General features: G+C 36.0%; 1 protein-coding gene across 1 annotated transcript in view; it reads right to left on the minus strand.

Moving 5' to 3' along the window:
• Positions 1-729: 729 nt before the first annotated feature.
• LOC131045736 (uncharacterized) overlaps positions 730-18580 on the minus strand; it is a 113174-nt gene continuing 95323 nt past the window's right edge. Inside the window, exons 7-8 of the mRNA XM_057979327.2 lie at positions 6912-7095; positions 730-1379 (exon numbers count right to left, since the gene is read on the minus strand). Of these exons, the coding sequence (XP_057835310.1) occupies positions 1074-1379; positions 6912-7095 (490 nt within the window). The 3' untranslated portion in view covers positions 730-1073. The remainder of the gene's footprint in view (positions 1380-6911; positions 7096-18580) is intronic.

Raw genomic sequence — 18580 nt, forward strand, 5'->3', positions numbered from 1 at the left:
ATTATTTTTAATTTATTATTATACAACTATTTTACTATATTATATATCCAAAACAATGTAAAAATATGTATTTGTTTTTATATATATATTGAGATTTGAGAATATTAACATACTAATCTTATAATAAAAACATTTTTTAAAAAATTAAAAAGTAATAGTTTTTTTTTTTGTTTTTCATGCATTTAAATGTCACAAACACATCAAATTAAATGCTTCTAGTTTTTATTGGGAAATGTTTTTGCATTCATATGTAAATGTAAATAGTAACAATAATAATTTGATGCTTAGATTAAAATTTAAAATGTTTAAGGAACCTGAAAACAATAGGATTTATCCCAAACATGAGATATGGGCCAAAAAGAACTCTGAATTTTCATTTCCCTTGTAACTACATATCACAACGAAGCAGTTTTGTAAAGTAAATTCTTTGATTAAACACTAGACATATTCAATTTTGCTGTGGCAATCTATTATGATCATGAAATCTGTCTGCAGGTTTCTTAATATATAGATTCTTTGGTAATCTAACATTAAAATGGCAATTAAAATTAGTTAGTTTCATACAAGCATATGTTAAAATATGTCAAGGAATGCCATGAGCATACAAATGTACAGAAATTGCTGAGCTGTAACACAAGCTCTTATTCCCAAAAATTTCTAGATACAATGGCGCAATGATACTCGCACAAGTACCAACTAGTTCTTAAAGTTAATTTAATTGAGCAGTCCTTTCATAAACACAAATGAAAACTCTACTCCATTTCGAGTCACTCTTGCTGTTTACGCTTGCAATGTTGTATTAGATTATCATTGTATTCATCAAAAGCTTGAAACTGATATCATGAGTTGATGACGTATGACTTTCAATGGAAAACAAAAATACATTTAAATAAAATAGTTTAAAGGGTTTAAGATTGCTCGTGTGGTTAGAATGATTGGTTCTGCTTAAGATTTTAGAAAAGACACAGAACTCATAAATATATAATCAAAAGGGTAACAGCAAAACATGTAACGTACTGTAGCCGTGATACATGGTACAAACATTGTATTTCTGAAGATACTATAGACCCAATTTACTCACTTGCATTCGCCATCCCCATCATTTTCAACATATTGTGATCCTCTTTGAATCGATTAAGCACTGTTCCTTTCATTACACTTGCTGTTTCCTGTTCATTTCCTTCAACAACTACTCCCCAACATTCTATGGTTTCTGGGTAGAAATTTGCATTTTTTGACAAGCATGGACTGTCATATGTGACACACTTGAATGATTGGCCTTGATCAAAGGCTCCGGATAAAAAAAGTCCAAAATGATTCACTTGCCCTCCAAAGCCAAGACCATTTGGAATATTTGTTGACGTGAAACTTGTAGCACACTGAAAAAGTCAATGTACATGTTAGCCAGAAATTAATAGCTTCATCCTTGCAGCATGTACAGAAGGGACACTTCCAATATTAGTAAAGAGAATGCTTGGAGAATATAACCCTACACTAAAGGAAAAATTAAAATAACCAAAGCAGGCACTCAAAATATAACATTTTACATCCATTCTTGTTTCCTACTTCCTTTTAAAGAAACACGTAAATCTACACAAGGGAATAGAATTAGCAAAAGCATACACCAGTCTAGTACTAATGATAAAGATGTCATTCCAAGGCATAATGAATAAATCATATATGCAAAATGGTTCGTCAAAATCTTTATAACCACAGCAAGACCATAGGGAGTACAGGGAGTCTCAAATGCACATTACCAGAAGACCTAAAAAGTCAACAGAACAAGCAATACAGCATGCCTAATAACAAGGAAATGTTTATCCACCATATGCTGTTTATGCTTAATGGCACTAATAAATTCTTAATTATACACAACTCTACAGCACTCTATAGAAAACAATGTGGGGAAAGATTTATGGGCGTTGAGTATTGATCTATAATCTCATCAATTTAAAGCTTGTTGAAATCGAGAACCAACGAGAATTGGATTGTGTTACTTATCTATGAAATGACAGTAAACGAGGAAATAATGTCACGGGAAAGAAAACAGAAATGTGGACTTTTATCATGGAAACCCCCAATGTAGAGGAAGCATCAGCTGGTGGTAGTGGCAACTGCACTTCTACCAACTCTTAGTTAGGAAGTTCAGTGAATTGCAAGAGAGTAGAAAGCAATCTGCCCCTTGCTTCCACTAATGTGTACTCACTGTCAAGCCATTCCTGTTACAATTGAAATCCTACTTTCAATGCTTACATTATTCAATTGTACCTCTACTACCGTTAATTGCCTTCTTTATTGTATACAGAGATACTGAAGAATCCTTCCTGTGCAATGAAAGGTTGCCAAATCAAGAAATTGAAGAGGCAAAGGTGTCTTTTCATTTTGAAATTCTTGCAAAACAATGTTCAGTGGAGCTACTGCTTTCAACAGTCGAGCAATTATGAGACAAGAAGGGCCGTTTTGAAATCACTGCAGATGTAGAACTGGCAATTTAGAATTGTCAAGGTTTATGAATTTCTGATTGTCAAAACTTACTAAAAATGATTCCTCCTATTTGCATGATCCATTTTGGATCACACCTCCCTTCTTAGAGGAGGTTTTTGGTCTCACAAAAGATTAAACTAAAAATATAGAAGAATTCATTCATCTCCAAACTGCTGTGTCTTTTTGACTAGAACAAAACTCCCTCACATCAAGTTAATGTTCCATATAGAAAGTAGTGGCACTTTGTCACTTATCACATTGCAATAAGGATTAAAGTTTCCTTGATGTCCTTGCCATGATCTCTCAAATTCTCAATGGTCAATTGCTTTTACAACTTCTATTGTTAGATGAAACTCTCCACGCTACAACACCTTGTGATGCTCAAGACATGCTACAATGGCTGCCATGGGTTAAAAACCATACCAAAACAATGCTATGATGGTTTCTCCCTGATTGCTTTATAAAAGACTTAGTACAAAACATGACAATGAAAATATTGTCATGCTTCTAAAACAAATTGCCTTTTTACTTGAAGCAGGTCAGCCTCTTTAACATTAATATACTCATTTAATCACTACTTGTGCGAGTGAAATATGCATACAAGTGACAGCAACTCTCCCTTCTTTTCTTATGCAAATCAAGCAATGCACGGGTTGAGAATGACAACTCCTTGCCAAATGGTTGCAATGCTCCACAAATCCCAAGTATTTGTAATCTCCTCTAAGACCAAAATTGATATGTTACTCAAAAAATTTTAAGCTTGTAGAAATTAAGAACCAGCAGGAAAATGAAGCAATACCATGGAAAACAAAGCAGGCACATGGTTTTTATCCAGGAAACCTCCAATGTGGAGAGAAAACCAGCTTGTGGTAGTGGCAAATGCACTTCTAACAACACTTATTAATAGTTAGGCCAGCATTATGACTGGGAAGAGAACATGGAATCAATCTACCCCTAGCTTCCACTAATACATATGTCAAGCTATAGCTTCCTATTATATTTGGAATCCTACTGTCAAGGGTTAGTACACTCAATTCCTCCCCCCATATCCTCAATTGGCTTCTTTAATGTATATATAGATGCTAGAGAACCTTCACATGCACTGAAAGATCGCTAAGTCAAGAAGCTGAAGAGACAAAGATATCTTTTTGTTTTAAAATTCTTACAAAATAACATTGGGCAGAACCACTATTTTCAGCATACCAACAGTTATGAGACTGCTGGGGTGATTCTAAAAACATCATGGTGATTTCAAAATCACCATGTATATCCAGTGATCTCAATCTGCCAAGATTTTCACTGATTTCTGATTGCTAAACTTCTTGAAAATGACACATTTAATTTGCATGATCCATTTCATATCCAGCATTGAGCATCTTGGAAAAAATGACATGAAAACAAAATTGGTTGATGCACCACATCCTTTGTTGAGGCAGACCAATTAACAGTGTTCAATATCCACTGGATTTTATCAGACTCCAAGATCATCCAAATTATCTATTATCTCAATTTGTAAGGTCTATAAGTAGTTCATGTTACTGATAGAAATATCTCTCCATTTTAGATCATTTTTATGAACTGTTTATTGTTGGCTCCCTCTTTTATCCTCCTTGTGATGAATTTCTCCCTCTATAAGGTTATTCCTTTTTCCACAGATGTATTAGCAATGTGTCAATGTAAAACTTGTTCCTGCAGATGCTGATTGAAATGATTGCTCCTAATTTGGAGCTAGTTTCCTTTGTACAGCTTAAACAGCCGGCACATTGTGGTTGTTTATGTGGAGAGAGGAATTCACATAAAGCACATGCCAGCTGCTCATTTTCAGCAATTTTTTCAAGCTGAAAACATTTCTCAAGACACTTCTTTAGCTTCAAAAGATCCTATGAATTCCAATGTCCAAAGTAAGTGCTTCTGATAAACTTTTAAATTTTTCTCCTTTTTACTATTATTACATACATGTATGTATTTAAAATATAATATTAGCATATGTCTTCAAATTTGAATGCCATTTTACTTTGAGAGGAGATGAGCATACCCAATGATCCAACATGGTTAGATAATAGATGTGTTACTGATTCTAATAGTTCAACAATCCATTCCTCAGAGATTTTGTGCAGCTTTTCTCCTGCTGCACCATGCATCCTAACATTTGAAAACATTCTAGAATATACTAAAGCATTAACTTAAATCTTTTTATTAACAGATTTACCTTTAATGTTATAAGCTTCTGCCAAGATATGGAGTCTCTGATTCTCTTCCCATGTTCCTAATGAAGTAATTACCTTTTGTTCTCCTTGGCACAACTTTTTAATATCTACTTAAGGATTTCTGCCTTTGTATCCCCTTGGCACTTGTTTTATTTCGCTTCTTTCTTGCTACGAAAAGGAGCAAACCTTGCTCCTATCAGCCTACTGGTGATAATTTCTGCATCAAAAAGGTATATTCTAATAATTTGATGGCCGTTACCATGTCATCCCACTTAACATTAGTTCTATTCTGTTTGGTGAGAGATTTTCCAGATCCATAATGGCATGCATCATCCATAAATCAATAACATCTCCTATGGCCTGACGGGAATAATTATTAATGTGCTTATCAGTAACTGAATAACCAGTCGGATCCTTTTTATCCAAGGAATACCACATTGTGTCATGCTGATATTCAAACTGTTATTACCATAATTTACAAACTGGAGGCTGGTCTTAAAAAAAGATAAAAAGTAATTGTCTGCATGTAGGATTGACCCATCTATGCCTGCGAGAAGTAGAACCAATCTTTTCAATATATCCTATTTTACTCCTTTTCTCCATTGAATTCAAATGGCATATAGTTTTCTCATGAGTTGATCATAATCTGTCTGTCAGCCAATGAAGATTTCCATCCCCTGACCATGTCAGAAGTATGATAATTGGAAATTAAAATTCACTTATACTGGCCAGTTGGAGTTTTTATCTGTCATAATTTATAAAAACTGTCAGGTTGCCGACCAATTAAAAATATTGATCAGTGAGTGGTCAATAATGTTACACCCCCCTCATGATGCAATAACTATTTCCTTTCTTGCACAATAATAATGAGATGAATGACTGTGTGTCGATATATCAGTTAATGTTTAATTGAGTTTGCATTGCACTGAATGAATATATGACTCACATAATCAACTGTAACTAATGTTTTGATATATATTATGACTGAATGGTATAATATTAATCGAACTACATTTGTGAATCCAAATGGATGCAGGAGACTTCACTACCCTCCAGGAGAAGAGGGAGACTATGACTGGGGAGAGGGTTGCAGATGAGATAAAAGGTCGAGTTACCATTAGAGCCGACCTCATATCCACTCTAAGATAAGCCGTTCTTGTTAGGGTTCACTGATGTTAACCTGATGTCGTAGTGCGTAACGTCGGTATTTTGCATTTCCTACTGTCAGGACCTTGTGTTGTCTGGATTGACTTGTTTAGGATCGCCACCACCTTGATATGCTCAGCTATTAATATTTTATTTAACTTGACATGTTATTGTTTCTTACCTCAGATCATTGATACTGATATGAGTATGAAGAGCTATGTAATACGCAGATGAATATACTCACATATATATGGAATATAGATGAAAATATACATATTTCCTCATATAAGCATATTAATATCGATAATGTGAGGAAAGTAATAATTTAAATTTAAATATGATAAGAATTCAACTTATGGAAATCAAGTAATCGGCAACCATGGTATTATGTTTTAACCCATACCATATGGGTCATAATATCTCATAACCCTCATGCTTTTTATTAAGAATAAGCCGACTTAAGTTCGGCTGAGTCATTCGAATGAAATCATACATTATCAATAATCAATTCTTTCCACGGCAAAGAGCTTGATTAAGTTTATTATGTCACGGTGAAAAGTATTTTATTTAAATGCTATTGTATGAAAGTTTGAAACGTGATGCCAAGCGCATCATTATCTCTTGTAACTGATAATAGTTTCTTCTTAAAAAGTAATGGAAAACTCTTTGAAGTCCAGCCATATATGAGCTGGTACATTTATTTTTGGAAGTACAAACTTTATTTTTTCTTTTGCTTGGAAAGCTTGAAAAGTGAGAAGCCGTGAGCAGAGCTGGTAGCTTGAAAGAACTATGAATTTACCATTTTCAACTCAAGTCTCAGCTTAAGTCATGGGCCTGTGAACAGTTACCATATTACGCATGGAACAGTTACAAAAATATTTTCAGAAACATACATAAGGTAGAACAAATAAAATGCAGAAAAAAACAATAATGAAAAAACTTTCCAAAAGATATCACACTGTTTCTCATATTCTTTAAATCAATAATTTAAAATAAAAAATACATTCTTAGATAAATGTGCTGGATAATATATTTGCATTGAAAGAAGTGCCACTCAAAACATAGAAACCTTACCCACTGCATGTTGCTGTTTGCTCCTGTAGGTCGATATATCGCTGCACGTGGAGAAAGAGTGAAGAGAAAGGATTTCATGTCACCATAGAAGTCACTATGTCTTTCCCATGGCTGAGAAGCAAAGCCTCCATAGATGTACCCATCTTTATCCTTGACCAACAATATACTAGGGCCACGTCCAACTCTGTAAATTCATTGACCTTCATTCCTGTCAGCTGCAAGGAAGTGATTGATGCAGTAACTGAGTCAATAGTCCCTACTTTATTTATTAATGCATGATCAATTTTATTGCTGACCATTTTTGTAATTAGATTTCAGATCATTATGACCAGGCCACTTTCTTACTTGAATATCAACATTTGACAATTGATTCAGTGACTAGCATAGTGATCCATGTTGTACTATATTCCCGAAGTGTGAGCGGTTGAGCTAAATCACAATTTGTTGATTATGCATTGTTGTAGGTGGCAAGTAAACTAGTAACACACCAGCTTCCCTTTTCTAAAGTCTTGCACACAGTACTTAATACATGCCATAGCTGTATTTTGAATTTTCTGTTTAATGCGGAACTTGATGAGAATTCAGAAGGAACTCCAAAATAGGCAACGCATGGTGTTTGCATAAGTAGTATATTAAACACAGAAAACTAGCAGAACTTTCAACTTTCTGCTAAGAAAAAATAACTTAAGTAAATAAAACACGTTGAGGAGCAATCATAGAAGAAAACCTTAAGCTACACATTATTTTTTCTTCCATTGGCAAAATTCAATGTCAATTTCCATTATTCCAAATATAAAAGGTTTGCTCCAAGGCTGCCCGCCAAATAAGCATACCAAACTTTTACTTGAAATACTTTAGAAGTTATTGACTAGCAGCATTGGCACAAGCAGGAGTGGAGTTCATTTACTTCCTAAGAGCTATGGCCTCCATTTGCTATACTACTAAGTATTACTAAAAAATCTTCTTGTACATTTTCACATCTTGTGTAGCTACTTAATCTTATAAGAAACTTGACTATAAAATAAAGTATAACCCAAGTAGACACTAGACTTCAGTGGCTTCCTATAAATGTTGCCTCCATTTGCTTTGGTATTATTTTTACTAAGTTACAGAGTACAGCTCTGGGAGAACGGGCACAGATCTGGGTTTGAGACGAATACGGGTCCAATCCCAGTGCGGCCCCAAGTTCATCTAGGGTACAGCTCGGGCACCCGGGTGGTTCCCTAAGCAAACTGTAATGTCCCCTAATTAGTTATACTTTAGATTAACCTAAATTTGCCCAAATCTAAAAGATAGGTAATTAAATTTTATGGGCATAACTTTGTATACTGGTTTCCTGCAACAAAGATTAGAGAACACATTAAATAATACTTGTAAAACTGAAACATATACCAATGAAATTATATTAATGATATCAATTCTGCTATATTAGTTACTGTTTAGAATTACAATTTGTTGAGTATAATCAGTTTATTATATAAAGTCAGATTGAAAGTCAGTTACCAGTCAATTTCTTTAGCCCATTAGGGTAGGCTAGTTGGATAGGGTATCCAAGAAACCAATCCTCCTAGGCCCAAGGGCAGATATCATATCCCCCTTGGCTCCATATGGCAGGTGTTAGGCATCCATCATGGAGTGGCACACCCAGCGAGGTGTTCTATCGCCGTTTCCCCTCATCACAACCACCTTCTCTCTTAAGCCCAAAAGCAGATGCTTCATCCCTCTTGGCTCCAAGTGGCAGGTGTTAGGCATCCACTATGGAGTGGCCTACTTAAAAGAGAGTCCCTCTTTACAATGAACCATTTATTATATTTATTCAATCCATCACATTATGATAATCAATTACATCTGACATAATTATCCTTTTATATTACATTTCAACAGTGCTGTGTATTGGATTGTCATCAAAGTTTCCTGTTAGTGTTACTTTGTATAAGCATTAACCACTTATTGTCATTTCATTATAATCAGTTTGTTATTCCTTATAAGAATTTGCAGTATTACCATAATTTGCATAACCTGAATCTGATTGTATTATGTATTCCTGAGATTATGTGCAGATATATATATTTATATGTTATGTCTGGCAGTACTGTTATGTTATTTTAATGTTGTTTGAATAAATAGATAAAATTTACCTTCTTAACTTAATATGATATTAACTGTCATTAACTTGATTAAGAACATCTTAATTTATATTCAATGATGCACAAATCTGAATTTAAATATGTATATCATACTGGCTGATATATACTCTAATGCTAACTCAGGAAATTCATGCTTATACGTACCTGACACTGAACTTACTTACCCGTCTTTATCCCTGTTGGCAGACTTTACCATTCCTTGCTTGCATATCCCTCCAAATTGGCACGGGGGAAAGGTATATATCCTAAACCCCCATCGTGGTGGAAAGCCACGATGCTTCCTATTTGGTAGCACCCCCTTTTGAAGGGTCGCTACCCTCACACCTGACGGGATCCTCCATTTAATCAAGCCATCGTTTTAGAGGAATGGCTATCGGGGATCAGTCAACAAATATAATATATATTTTAATAAAATGGCATCATTCCATATTGTTAATGTATATAATGTATATTATTAATATATATATTGTTACACCATTTTAATACAATTTATATTATTAATATAATAACATTATTCAATATATAAATGTAAATTAATGTACATTATTAACATAATAACATCATTCAATGTAAATTGATAATATTATATCTTTTTTTATATCAATGTAATATAGTATAATATAATTTTAACATGATTTAACATATTATATGGCAAAATTTATATTAATTATTTCTGCTATAAATGGGGGACATGGCCTCCATTTGCTATACTACTAAGTATTACTAAAAAATCTTCTTGTACATTTTCACATCTTTTGTAGCTACTTAATCTTATAAGAAACTTGACTATAAAATAAAGTATAACCCAAGTAGACACTAGACTTCAGTGGCTTCCTATAAATGTTGCCTCCATTTGCTTTGGCATTACTTTTACTAAGTTACAGAGTACAGCTCTGGGAGAATGGGTGCAGATCTGGCCCATCTGGGTTTGAGACGAATACGGGTCCGATCCCAGTGCAGCCCCAAGTTCATCTAGGGTACAGCTCGGGCGCCCGGGTGGTACCCTAAGCAAACCTGGGACATACCTGGGTATACCCACCAGTACAAGCACCCAAAAACTCAAATTTTCAACAAAAAAAACATTAAACATTTTAAAACTCGCTCCAATGCATTACTTCGCCCTAACTTTCTCCTATTTGGTCATTGCAACTCATTTTATAAACACAAAATGCAAGAACACCATTTTTTTCTCCAATCCGCATTGTTGACTTTTGAAAGTTGCTTCATTTTTTTTCGAAGATGAAGGCTACAGTGGAGTAAAATTCACACCAAAAGCTTAGGAATAGTTGGAAAAGGAAGATTTAGCCATCAAAGGTTGCCTCTTTGGAGATATACAACAATGATTAAACAAATGTCTTGTGGTGAGAATTTTATTTGGTGGTGTAACCATCGCAACATAGAGTATGCGAGCTCCTATTTTTTAGTGAAAGCTCCCTTATGCGCCATCTCTTCAAAGGGAATAAAAGCTCGTTGAGTGCCAAATAAGAAAGGACTACCACATGATCTAAGAATGTCTTATATTAGAGAATAAGAGGATGCGAACATGAGAAGGAACAATCAAAGAGTAATGCACATCCTCTTGCCAAGAAAAGCTCGAAGAGACCTCCTAGTGGATTGACACAACCAACTAGCCCACTTCCTTCATGCCAATGCCACCATCTTCTAAACCAAAGAATGTTTTAGGGTTACAAAAACGAGGCCCATCGGACAAGGCCTACAAAAATGTAATCCCTTTGCAGTAAACCCATGGCAATGGGCTTCCTTTCAACATTGTTAGATCAAGTTATTGGTGGGAGATGGTTATTCCCCTTTGCAGTAAACCTTCTGATTATGTTTGTCTTGGGTATGGAAAGGTGTGAACCACCTTATTGGCGAAGGAGAAAGCTTCAAAAGAGACATCATTGAGAGTGATCAAGAATACATGGCCCAAAACAGGAGTGTCGTCCATTTTTGATGGACGAAAAGATTGCAAAAATAGACCATTAATCTATGTTATAGCAGTGTCCCCTAAAGGAGCGATGTTTTTGAAGGCAGTGGATTGTGAGGCGCAAGCAAAAGATGCAACTTTCATTGCCAATATCCTAAAAGAATCCATTGACATGGTGGGGCCTGAAAATATTGTCCAAGTCATAACAGACAACTCTAGAAATCATAGGGCAATTAGATCTATAGTGGAGGCTACATATAGTCACATTTTTTGGAAACCATGAGCAGTCCACTCAATCTAATATTCCAAAAGATCGGCACACAAATTGAATGGATAAAACCATAGCTTACATACTCAGCGAGTACTTGCCAACTTAGTGAGTACTCACAATATTTTTACCTACGTGAGCAACTCGTTGGTATAATCATGGGTTTTAGGGCAGTCAAATGCTCGCCATGACTCACAAGAAACTCACTTGTGACTTGCCAATTCACAAAAACTCACCCATGCCGGAAAAAAGCCAACAAAACCCCCAAAAACACGCCCTACACACACAAATAAAGAGATGCACTATGCAAGATGGAAAAAAACACTATTGCCACTATAGTTTATGCAAATTTATGATTATGTATACTTTAGCTCAATGCTTATGCTTATGGTATTTTTCCGTTGCTATCGATGTTGTAGATTAATTTATAATCACAATGACATCCAGCTCTCCATCTCCTTTGATCTCGACAAATGCAAGTCAACCCATCGAAAAGGAAACCTCCTCATAGTTGTGACCCCACTTGGAAATATGGCATAATGGGACTAGTACAAGGGAGTGTTATTTATTCCTAGTGCCAGAATAAGCATAGTGGAGGCATCAATTGCCTTGCCAACCCATGTAAATTAGCCCCTAAAGCGGTCAAACAAAAGATGATAGCCCTTGTTGCAACACTAGATGAAAAGAAATTGGAGAGGGCAAAGACAAAAGCAACCATACAAGAAACCATTACTCCTCATCTATCAACAGCATCTGAGGAGAGTGTGCAAAACATTGTGGTCTCTAGTCGCAATCCACGTGTACGTGTCCCATCTTCCTCATCCACTTCAAGCAAAGTCCAATATTTTGTTCCTTGATTGGAAGCTACTGGGTAGAATAGGGAGATGCACATGGCAGCAAAGAAGGCTTATACAAACGTTTGGTATTATAACAACATTTCATTCAACATGGCAAGGAGTCCATATATGAGAGTTTGGTGACAGCATTGACAATATCCGAGAAAGAGTTAAAGGCCCCCAATCTAATCAAAGATGCTATTGTAGATGCAAAAAAAATTGTCAAAGTTGAAAAGAATGGATGCTCAATTCTTTTGGATGGCTATACAAATATGGAAGGAACTGCACTCTTATCAATTTTATAGTGGTTTCAAATGGTGTGATGGTTTGTCTAAAAGTCAATTGATGCCTCCAACATAATAAAGAATGCAGAAAATTTGAGCTTGATGTTGGAGGAGTGAAAGATCCCCAACCAATCCGAACTGAAATTTTCTTGAAACTATACTGTTGTAATGATGTTTTGAGCAGAGTTACAGGACTTTGCGAGTCTGGCCCGAACTCTGTTAGTCCAGAGGCAGGTCGACTTTGCAGAGTCCAGACGACCCTAGACTCGGACTCGACCAAGACTGGTCGGGTCTGTTCAGACTTTGTGAGTCTGTCAAACTCGGTAGACTCGCCGAGTCCCAAGCATAAGACTCCGCTGCACCCAGCAAGACTCATAAAGCAAAAAAATTTAAAAAAGTAGATAAGAATACTTTATTACACAAAAATGCAATTAATATATTGTGGTTAGATTCCAAGACTTCATACAAGAATTAAAAACATAACAAGAGTTTCTTTCTCTTGCTGGAGGATATTATTTGGGGAAAAATAGTATTTAATAATCTATGATGTGAAGCATGTGAATACAAGAATGGCAGAAACTATTTACAACCCCTGAAAAATACATTTGTCAAAATGGGCCAGCTATAAATGTTATAGAAAAAGATAAGTGCTTTCTGTCACTCGTCACTTACTTGAGTGTTTTTAGATTTGCCTAGATGAGTTTTTGACCATTTTCAGCATAAAAGTTACGTTTTTTAAAATCTAATTCTGGAGAATGGGAGGATTCTGAAGCAATTTCCAATGCCAATTCTAGGTTCCCAATGCTATTTCTAACCCTTCTGATACATATCTTTCCCAACACCCCATTTGTTAATTTTTTGCATTGAAGGTTACCCCAATGTTTTCCCCACTTCCTGAAGCTAGCCATATGTGCTTCCACTAAATGAGTTTCTTAAGTTTCATCTTGCCCATTTCTGTTATTTGGTGGGACCAAGTGTGAGGCCAATTTGGAATTTTCAACATGTTTTGAACTTTTGATGCCATGGATTTCATATTCCATGAATTTTGTAGACATTTGACACTATTTATATTTCTAATGTGTTATTCAGTTTAACTTATTTCCTTCAGCTCAAGCCTAAAATTTGCATTTATACTTATGTGATAAATGTAAACTTGTGTATGTGTTCAAAATAGCTTCTATTTGAGGATATTATTGTGTCTTTAAGGTTTATTTATTAAAGGATGCATGAAACAGGTTATAAATTCCAAAAAATCTTTAAATTTCTTGGGTTTTTCAATTTGCCGAGTCTTGGCTGAGTTTTTGCCGAGTCTGGGCGCCAAGTCCGGGCCAAGTGCGAGTCTTGTAACTATGGTTTTGGGACTGTTTTGCTGAAGGTTTTTGCTTGGGTTTGATTTCAGTAGTTTGCATAATGTGTATTCATGACCAATTGCCAATAAACCAATATATGTAAAGCACAATACAAGAATATATTTGACTGATTTTAATCTTCAGATTTCTGATTTTTATGACAACAATTAGACTTCCAAAATCAAGAATTCTATTCTATCAAAGCATAATAAACATACCAGGAGTCCCACGACTAGCCAAAAGAGGGGATTTATTGAATAATCTTGAATAAGCAACAATGGATGAGCGCCCAAAGATGTCCAATGACTCCAATGGAGTTTATTTGCATCAACAATAATTACTGAAAACAAATATACTGAAATTGCTAAGAAATGTGCTTGGCCTCCAGGCAAGATTATTGAATTTCCTAAGTTTTCCTCAAAGAATCATTGATCTAGACCCCAATTGACATCTGTAGCCTATAGAATGCATCAAACCCCTATAGGGAAGTGATAACAATGAAGATTACAACAATTTCCAGCCTTCTACTGAATTGTATGGCCCAAATGATGAAGCCAAAGGGTTCCAAGTGGTATAGCCAGCAAGGAGGTACGACTGGCTCAAGAAATGGTACGGATGCCTTTGGGGGTCTCCAAACCCTCTTGACTCTGCAATACAAAGTCTGAATCTGCTGATAAAATTCTGAATTTGCTGATATAAATTTCAACAGAAACATAAACAGGAATCCTATATGAAATCCCCACAATTATCAACTGGGTTGACGTCCAATTCATTCATCCCTAAAGAGTTTTCGTTCCATGGCAGCTTGTCTACTAATAAAATCCATTTGCAGAGCTCAATTCCAAAATAGTAGATATAAAAATGAAAGAATGAATCCAAAAGAATGCCCAACATGTTACTTTATTCTCTCAAAACCCTAATTTGATTTTAGGGTTGCAAAACTTTATTTAATAAAGTTTATAAAACATTATTTCATCCTTTTATTAACTTTATTACATTCCCTTATGTCTCCCTCAAGATGTATGATCCCCTTAGGCTCCCTTAATTAATAAAATTAAGTTGTTTCTAAAAACAAATTAACTCATGTCTCCTAGGCATCATGGCATAAGTGGGGGGGGGGCTTTATTATAATTTATTATAAGATAAAGTGATTTAATTAAATCACTTTAATTTTTATTTAAATCAACCCTAAAACAATAAGTTATTTAATCCAGATTGATTCATAAATCTATCAAATGGACTCCAAACTAAAAACTATTGATGCCCACACCATACTAGTGATATCTAAAAATAACAGGTGAACTGGGAATGTCCTCCTAGAAAATAAGTATTCTCCTAAAAGTTAAGAGATTGTCTCCAATAAACTGAAAAATACACATAAGGGCTCATGCCCCACTCCCCAATCCTTCAGGTGGTCAAGTTCTCCATAGAAAATAAGAGCCCTTTCTAAAAAATAGGAGATGGTCTCAGATCATCCAGGATGGTCCATAGACACCCCAGGACCAACACTCAATCATTCCCTAAAAAATAGGGATCCCTCCTAAAAAATAGGAACTACCTCTTAACATCCAAAATGGCTTATAAAAGTCCTTGCGCAACTCCACAAGCCCTAGTATGGGTCCCCTCTCCACTCCGCTAACCTACAAGAACCTGATGATAGGCCAATCCTTGCTCAACTACCTGTCACATAGGAAAGGGATATTACAAGGAGGTTGTTTAAGAGGTGGGCATAGAAAATGTTGTCCATGTTGTTACTAACAATGTTGTAGCATATGTGGCAGCTAGAAGATTGCTTCGAGAGAGGCATCCAACACTTTTTTGGACTCCTTGTGCAGCTCAATGTCTTGACCTAATTTTGGAGGAAATAGGCAAAATTGATTGGATGAAACTAATCGAAGAAGAAGCAAGAGATATAACAAAATATATATATCATCACCAATGGGTTCTTCAATTGATGAGAAAGCACACCAAGAAGAAAGAGCTTGTGTGATCAGGTTTTACACGGTTTGCAACTAATTTCCTAATGTTGCAAAGTATTACTAGTTTAATAACTCCCTTGAACCAGATGTTTGTGAGTCAACCATGGGTAGACTCAACTTACTCAAAGAAGACTAATGGAGAAAGGATTGTAAAAATAATTTTTGATGGTGAATTTGCAACTAGAGCATTAGAGTTTGTCAAGGTAACTTCAACTTGTTTAATTTTCAAACTGAATCCTTTATTTTAAAGTTTAAACTTCAAAAAGTATTGTGTTTCACCATAAGTTAGAATTTAAAATTGGTTCTACTTTGTACTTTGTAGGTAATTGAGTCGTTGGTGAGGGTCTTGTGCTTGGTGGATGGTAAGAAAAATGCAATGGGATATATTTATGAGGCAATGGATAGGGCCAAAGATGCCATCCAGCACTATTACATTGGAGATGCAAATAGATTTGCCCCTATTTGGGAGATCATTGATCACAGGCGGAACAATCAACTCCACCAACCCATTCATGCAACGATTATTATCTCAACCCCAAGTTATACTTCTCTAATAGCTTGATGGATTCTAATTGGGGGACGTTATGGAGAGCTTATCCACATGTACTGAGAGGATGACACCTACAACTGCAATGAGAGACCTCATTATTTTAGAGTTGCAAAATTGTAAGGCAACTAGGGGGTCGTCATTTGTAAAGACCACCCCTATTTTTCCAATGAAAGAGACTTGCAAACTACTATGTGATATCAATTAAATTGCTTAACAATCAACATGGCATTTTATCAAACACTTGACAAACATACAACAATATATGCAAAACCCGAAACTTCTAATTTGTTGTTAAATACTGATTTGCAATATAAATGTGCACATTCAACTGCCTTATGGGCTGCGACAATTATTCAGGTTTGTATTCAACAATTACAATGCTTAGTTATGAAAATATGATAGAAAAAACCTGGAATTGAATGTTGTAGTGGTCTGCTGATGTAATGGTAGCCTTCCAAACTTCTAATCAACAAGAAAAACAAGTAAACTTCATACCAACATTGTTCATGCACTATAGCAGCACTATTCATGGCACTGTAGCATTTTTACTATTCACGCAGCACTATAGCAAAAACACTATTCACGCGGTACTGTAGCAAAAACACTATTCATGCGGTACTGTAGCAAAACACTATTCACGTGGTACTGTAGCAAAAATACTATTCATGTGGTACTGTAGCAAAATCACTATCTTCAAATCTGCACTTTCAAAACCCTGTAAAAACTTCATGCGAGAGCACCAGATGACGCCCAATGTGTTTCCTGAATGAAAACACCATTAATTCTCCTGACTGTGTCTTTCAACAGCGAAGAGAATGCTAGCAAAGAGGGATTCCGTCCTCCAAGCCCAATAATCAGATCTCTACGAAATCCAACAGCATAACATTAATCTCATCCAAGCATACACCAAACCCGCAACCTCAATTTATATCCTCTTCCTGGATGCAAACACTTCATTTCCTAAATGTGGGATAATACATTTTAGAATAAAATATTATTTCCCACAATGTACACATTAAAGGTAACTTTTAATATTTTAAACATTACTTTATATTCCCAACCTTATAATATAACGATAAAGTTAAATATTTAATTTAACTTTACACTTTATCGTTAAATATTAAAACATTGTTGATAATCCCTTTAAATCATTGTCGCCTTCAAATATTTTTTACTGATAATTATGCCAACCAGGGAAACACTAAAAATTTCAAGTCACTGCTTGGAGACTAACTTACTATAAATAGTAAGTGTCTAGAAACCCTGTCAGAGCAGCACTGATTGGCCTGAAACTGAACACACCTAGGCCAAAACACCTCAGGATCCCACCAATGTCCTTGTTAGCCTTTGGGACCGTGTCAGAATAGGCTAACGACACCCCATATCATGTTGCGCTAAAAAGGGAACATTACAATCCGCCCCCCTTGAAATTGCTTGTCCTCAACCAAATTTGGTCCTGAATGTTGCAATACCTGCTCATTCTCCCATGTAGCATCCTCATCTGGCAGGTCTCTCCATTTCACCAAGTATTCCTTAATGATTATGTTCCTGAGTGTCCTTTCCCTGACATCCAGAATAGCCGCAAGGATCAACACTAGTCTCCCTTCCTCGTCTAACGGAGGTAAATCTACTGAAGGCACCACACCCTGACCAATGGCTTTCTTAAGCCTCGACACATGGAACAGATTGTGCACACGGCTACCCTCTGGAAGCTCTATCTCATCGGCTACCCTCTGGAAGCTCTATCTCATAGGCAATCTCACCTACCCTACGAATGACTCTATAGGGGCCATAAAACTGGGGTCTCAACTTCTCTGCTCTGCTCTTCTTGAGCGATGACTGTCTATATGGCTGTAACCTTAAATACACCATGTCACCAACCTCAAAACTGCGCTCCACCCTGTGTTGATCAGCATACAACTTTTGCTGATTCTGTGCCTGTTGTATATTCTCCTTGAGCACCCTCAGGATGTCCTGACTATCCTGCAATGAATCTCAGGCTTTGGGTATTCTGCTATCCCCCAAGACTATGTCAACAAAGCTCGGTGCCTCGTAGCCATAAAGTGCCATGAAGGGTGTCATCCTAATAGACATATGATATGTCGTGTTGTAACAATATTCCCCCATGTGTAACCATCTCACCCAGGCCCTCTGTTGTGCAGTCACATAATTTCGCAGATAACCCTCAACCCACTTATTCACAATCTCTGTCTGACCATCCGTCTGTGGATGATAGCTAGTGCTGGGTGTGAGCTCCGTACCACACAACCGAAAGAGCTCCTGCCAAAAAGCACTCAAAAATCTGCTATCCCGATCACTCACTATAAAC

The sequence above is a fragment of the Cryptomeria japonica genome, chromosome 9, assembly GCF_030272615.1.
Source record: "Cryptomeria japonica chromosome 9, Sugi_1.0, whole genome shotgun sequence".
Classification (NCBI taxonomy): domain Eukaryota; kingdom Viridiplantae; phylum Streptophyta; class Pinopsida; order Cupressales; family Cupressaceae; genus Cryptomeria; species Cryptomeria japonica.